The sequence below is a fragment of the Agrilus planipennis genome, unplaced genomic scaffold (genome assembly GCF_000699045.2).
Source record: "Agrilus planipennis isolate EAB-ADULT unplaced genomic scaffold, Apla_2.0 scaffold126, whole genome shotgun sequence".
NCBI lineage: Eukaryota > Metazoa > Arthropoda > Insecta > Coleoptera > Buprestidae > Agrilus > Agrilus planipennis.
The window spans coordinates 35,780-41,220 of NW_020439036.1; the positions used below are offsets into that span (position 1 = coordinate 35,780).

At 30.5% G+C, this 5,441-nt stretch overlaps 3 protein-coding genes across 3 annotated transcripts; 1 reads left to right on the top strand and 2 right to left on the bottom strand.

Moving 5' to 3' along the window:
- Window positions 1–1,543: 1,543 nt before the first annotated feature.
- On the bottom strand, window positions 1,544–2,378 carry LOC108736221. Its single transcript, XM_025976684.1, has one exon. The coding sequence runs from the start codon at window positions 2,258–2,260 to the stop codon at window positions 1,559–1,561; it is 702 nt and encodes a 233-aa protein (XP_025832469.1). The 5' UTR covers window positions 2,261–2,378; the 3' UTR covers window positions 1,544–1,558.
- A 747-nt stretch (window positions 2,379–3,125) lies between these two features.
- Window positions 3,126–4,298, bottom strand: LOC108736236 (esterase AGAP003155). The gene is made up of 4 exons (XM_018468589.2): window positions 3,896–4,298; window positions 3,631–3,828; window positions 3,436–3,576; window positions 3,126–3,383 (listed from the first exon to the last, which is right to left on the bottom strand). Exons 1-4 carry the CDS (start codon window positions 4,197–4,199, stop codon window positions 3,232–3,234), a joined length of 795 nt encoding a protein of 264 aa, XP_018324091.1. The 5' UTR covers window positions 4,200–4,298; the 3' UTR covers window positions 3,126–3,231.
- A 111-nt stretch (window positions 4,299–4,409) lies between these two features.
- On the top strand, window positions 4,410–5,428 carry LOC112905063 (cell growth-regulating nucleolar protein-like; the record flags this gene model as incomplete). The annotated part of the gene is made up of 3 exons (XM_025976683.1): window positions 4,410–4,659; window positions 4,719–4,950; window positions 5,009–5,428. Coding segments are annotated over exons 1-3 (777 nt in total), but the record flags the coding sequence as incomplete, so codon positions are not given.
- Between the last annotated feature and the right edge of the window lie 13 nt (window positions 5,429–5,441).

A 5,441-nucleotide genomic window follows, 5' to 3' on the forward strand; every position in this document is an offset into this window, starting at 1 on the left:
TACGTTTTCCCAATAAAAGGCCTGTACAAAATGCAAGTACGCTTATATACACAAAATTAAAATTAAATATCCAATATTCACATAAATTCTACCTACAAAAGTTTATAAAAATCACACAAAAATAAATATGCCATGTTCTTGCAGCTTTTATAATTAATACAACTGCGCTTTAATGGCACATGTCGTTATCTGAGTAAAAATGCAGGAATTTATTTTGCTTTTTTAAATAAGTAAGCAAAGAAAACCTAAATTCGATTTGCTTTTTCTCTTTTACTGTGAAGAGATAATAAACTAAATACATAGTAAAATATTACAACGATTGCAAATGTTTCCGATTTAATCGCTATCGTTGTCAATTCGTTTATTTTTTGAAGCATTTTTATCATGTACTTATTTATGTTTGCATACTATTATTAAGAATGTGGTCGATAAATTTTATAATAATACGAGAGGATTAAACACTGAGCTTATATAAGTTGAGAAACCGGACCTCTTTCTTAAACACTCATTACTTTTTAAACAATAAATTATTTTCATTAACACTGTAATAGGGAGAAAAAAATTACATAAAAACAAAAATTTGCAAGAACAATGAAAACGTTAAAACAAAGTTTAAAAGAATTTCTTCATCTTGAACACAGGGTGTTCCACACCACTATAGTTTCTCTCTATAATTCAGTTAGAAAATTTAACCACCAGTTGATATAAAAGACCGATAATAGTATGAGCCCAACAGCAGGTTTAATAAGTTTTCTAAAAAGTGTTTTTATTATTTTATTTACTCTAATAATTCATACTGTTTAGTATACAGTTAATAAACACAATCATTTTGGTACTCAAACTTGGCCATTTGCATTTACTGTTATGGGAGCTATTTTCATACTCTTATCGATTCCAGTCCGTTATGATGTCAAAGTACAGATAAATTAGCTATTAATTGGAGTGTTTCAAACTTAAAGAACTTAACACTCTTTATAACACATATATTTTTGTAGGTTTTTTAATGAAATTATGGAGTAACTACACAGGAGTGGGCCACCCTGTATACTTTAGATTACATATATACAATTGATTTTCTAAAATAAAAAACATATAATTAGAGAATTTGTTTTCTATTACCTACGTGAATTACAAAGTCAAAATGCACTGTTTTTGTTTTCAAATAAAAATATTTAAAAAAGGGGTCCGCAAGTTAACTATAATCTAAGTTTAGGAATTTATCTTTGGATTGTAAAAAATTAGTAGCATCTTATGTCCTACTGATAGTACAACGAAATTTTCAGTACTTTTTAAAAACCTTCTATTCACACAGTACATCCACCGAATGCCATGATAAATATATACAAAAAAAAAACACGACTAGTCATTATATATGTGGCTACACGGCTCAAAAGTATAAATTGTTTATATTACACATTTAAAAAAATCAATTAATGCACGAAAAATTGGACGACTGAGCAATAATAAATAATTAAAATTATATACCGTCGCATCTTTTAACNATATTTATACTCTTATCAACCCCAGTCTAAAGTTTAAAGCACTAAATAAAAATTATCTAAAAAAGTATACAAATATTTAAGCTAACATAAGAAAAGAAATAATAATTCATTAAAAACTCTAAAATACTTAACGTTAATTTAAGAAAACTTGCCTTCGACGTAGAGTTCTGTAACCCAATGGGAAGTCCCTCCAAAAGGGCGTGAACTGCTAAAGCAACTAATAAACTTAAATAACCGACTGGAGTTACTGCACAAGGTTCCTTGTGAGTAACGTGACACAATTGCGAAGGTATTTCATCCCACGTGTTATCGACAAAATTTGGATTGTATGGTGGTTGTCTGCCTCTTAACAGAGGGTCAACTTCAATTGTACCATAGCGAGGATCTAACCGAATGTTTTGGTCCAAAGGAGGCGCAATAACAGTACTTTCACGAGCTGATGAGTGCGCATGATCGTGATTTGCACCACCAATAAAAAAATGAAGAATTTCGTCAATAAGAAATATGAAGAAAAATCCTCCGCAAAATATTAATTCCACATAACCGGAATATTTTTCAAATGACTGTCTAAATTCAGACAACATATGAATGAAAGATGTCGCCAGTAAAACACCACTACCGAAGCATAAGAGAGAAGAAAATAAAAGGGGTCGCTGGTGGAACGCTGTAGTCGAAAACCACGCGGGTAACATTCCCATCAACATACTACTCGACCCCAAAACAACCACAGAACATACTTTTGCCTCAAACACGTTCATTTTCTGTTTAAAATATGTACGAACAATTCAAGTGTTAGCAATTCCTTTTAAAAACTAAACGAATATTCATTCTACTAAATCATTTTATAATAAGTTATTAAAAATAGCAAAACAGGCGTTTTCGCAGATAAAATGACTGTTCTTATCTCGTTTGAAGGAAATGTACAGTGTGTCCCAATCACATATACAAATAAAGATAAGACGCACGAGAAATAAATAACACAAGGATAAATAAATACTTCTTTTTTAATACTTCTCGTTAGTTGATTTGAAAAGAATACAAAGTTCATAGCTGATGTTATATCCATCGCAATTATTACATGAAGTATATATTTTAGTTTTTGAAATAAAAACGGGACTACATTTCTTCACCAGATTATTCGCACATCCTACAGTATCTATTTTACTAATTTTGCATTTTTCAAGTTCTTTAATTAATGTAAGTTTTATGTTTGCATCACATCCTATATATTGTTGCATTTACAGTTATTATCTACCATATTAATTATTTATCATGTTTACACACTAACTACATTGTATAGATTACGATCTAGTATATTCCATCTATATTCTTTTATTCTTTGATTAGTAGAGATCTCTTAGTCTCATGTAATTTTTGCTTTCAATAAAAAACTTGAAGTTGATAATGGACAGCAAAACCCATAAAAACCATTGTGTCACATAAATGCCTGGCACTAATACCACATTTTGTTTCAGTTTGTTTATGTTATAAAAACAATTTCCAAAACACTTCAGTTAAGATGTATTAAAAAAATAAAAAATATATTCATAAATAATGTAATCAAAATGGGATAGAGCTTTTAGTATATTCTTCAATCATTTATGTAACTGAGACACGCTGTATAAATAATTCACACCCTGACCTAATAAACTGATAAGATAATATGGGTGATAGCTTAAATATTATTATAAATAACTTACAAATTTTGGTTCAATAAATCAACGAATCGTCAGGCAGAGGTAGATTGTTTTTGTAAGACAATTTTCTTGATGAAACTCTGATAAGGTTGTTTTTGGGGAGCTGAAGCTGGAAGATAATGCTTGCCAGGATGAATAACAGTGACTGGATTCTCAAAAATGTCTCTCAATTCTTCTGACATCACTATTAAAAATAAAATATGAAGCAACAAAGAATGCATTATTTGTTTAAATACCTCTTGGAATAATATCATCTTGTTCACCAAAAATATGTAGTGAAGGCAATTTTATTTTATCTGAATAGTAGTTTACATGTGGCAAGGAATAGGATGGAAATCCAGCTGCCATAATGGCAAAACTAAAGTGATAGCTCAACACTGTAACAGAAATATCTTAATAACTATGAAAAAACAATGAATAATTTCTCTTACGTCCCAGCTGCTGCATCGAACATAAAATTCCCACAAAACATGCTCCTTGAGAAAATCCTAGAATGCCATCAAAGGGGCCAAATTCTTTAAATGCTTTTTCAACTAAAATTAAACTTTCTTCAAAACCAACAGCAGGACCTCCCTTGACAGTGCCTCGAAAACTGTTATTTTCCTTGTTGAACCACCAACTGTATTGCTCTAAAATGACACCAAAACTTGTTATTTATATTATCATAAAACAGAAGGTACATCATTATTAAGTTACCCTCATTTGTACCATCTCCTACGTCTGAGACTATTTCCTTTTCATTATTTTCATTTACTACTTTATGAGGTGCAGTAATATAAGTAAATTGTGCCCACTTTTGGACAGTTTTTCGAAATGAACCGGTTTTTTGCCGAAACGTCTCTCCGTTTTGCCTATATCCATGCAATGCTAATATTTTTAATTTTTCACCAGAGTTTTCAGGCGACATATTATTACCTGAACAAATTATAAATTTTGCCTTATTTTCAAAGGTAAAGATTTTGCACGTGAACTTCTCATGTGAAGGCAGCAGACATTCCATAGATTACACATAAGTCTGAGGTTACGTCAGGTTACGTAGTCATTCATAGATAAGGTTATCGTCATAGAGAAGGGTTAAGAGACATAAGAATAAAGGGTATCTGTGTATAAAAACTCTATTACCTTCAATAGACCATAGACGCGTTCAGTATATATTTCTTTAATCTATGGATGCATTAGCATGTTGTCATTTTAAAATAGGTTATCTACGAAAAGAGGTTAGAAATACATGGCGGTACATGGCTTTGCTTGGGTTAGATTGGAATAAGTCATCCTAAGTTGTGATTTCTAATAAACGCCTATTAAAAATAAAAGGATAAATAAATCAAATTAGAAATGGTTGTATTTACGTGCAATCATTGTGGTGAGAGTGTACATAAACCGGCAGTAGAGAAGCATTATAATTTTGCGTGTCGCAAATATAAGGACTTAACATGTGTTGATTGTTTCAAAGATTTTCGGTAAGTTTTTTTGACTTACTTGATTAAATTCATATTCATTATACCACTTTATTTGTAAGGGGTGAAGAATATTCAGTTCATACAAAATGCCTAACTGAGGATGAAAGGTATGCTGCTAAAGGTTCTATGCCTATTGGAGTTCAGAAAAAAGGTGAAGCAAAGCAGGATGCATGGGTGGAGATGATAAGAGCTATTATCCAGGAAGATATTAATATGAAGCCTCAAAATAAGAATTTGCTGTTAACCATTTCAAAACATAATAATGTTCCCAGGAAAAAGCAAAAGTTTCTTGTATGTAGTCAATCCTTTTCATATTACATTTTAATAATTGGTTTATTTCTTTTCTTAGAATTATATTAAAAGTGCAACAGGCGGTAAAGTATCAGAAAATACAATTTCTGATGTTTGGGACATAATAGAAAGCTATAAGGAAAAACATGTTAAATTGAATAAAACAAAAAATGAAAATGATAAAAAAGAAGAAGAAAACCATTCCAATTCTGAAACAATTAAAATGAAAAATGGAGAAAGTGGAGCTGAAAAAGCACCTAAAACGACTAAGCGAAAAGATGTGAATGACTCCATTGAGGTTGCTTCTCCAAAGAAAAAATCTAAAACTGAAAAATTGAAAGCAGCTAAGGAAACTGAAACTGTAGAAGTTGAAAAGAACTCTTCAGAAATTTGTAGAGTAAACCAAAAAAGAAAAGAAAATGATATTGACGGTGATAATGAAATAAAACAAAAGAAAAACAAAACTTTGGAAACAAATTATAAATTAGAAG

What these genes read in the sequence shown, in the direction of transcription:
- LOC108736221 (XM_025976684.1), bottom strand. Translation starts at nt 2,260, where the DNA reads ATGAACGTGTTTGAGGCAAAAGTATGTTCTGTGGTTGTTTTGGGGTCG.
- LOC108736236 (XM_018468589.2), bottom strand. Translation starts at nt 4,199, where the DNA reads ATGGAATGTCTGCTGCCTTCACATGAGAAGTTCACGTGCAAAATCTTT. An exon ending in AGGAGATGGTACAAATGAGG is followed by an intron (nt 3,829 to 3,895) that starts GTAACTTAATAA and finishes GTGTCATTTTAG; the next exon opens with AGCAATACAGTTGGTGGTTC. An exon ending in TTCGATGCAGCAGCTGGGAC is followed by an intron (nt 3,577 to 3,630) that starts GTAAGAGAAATT and finishes TTTCTGTTACAG; the next exon opens with TGTTGAGCTATCACTTTAGT.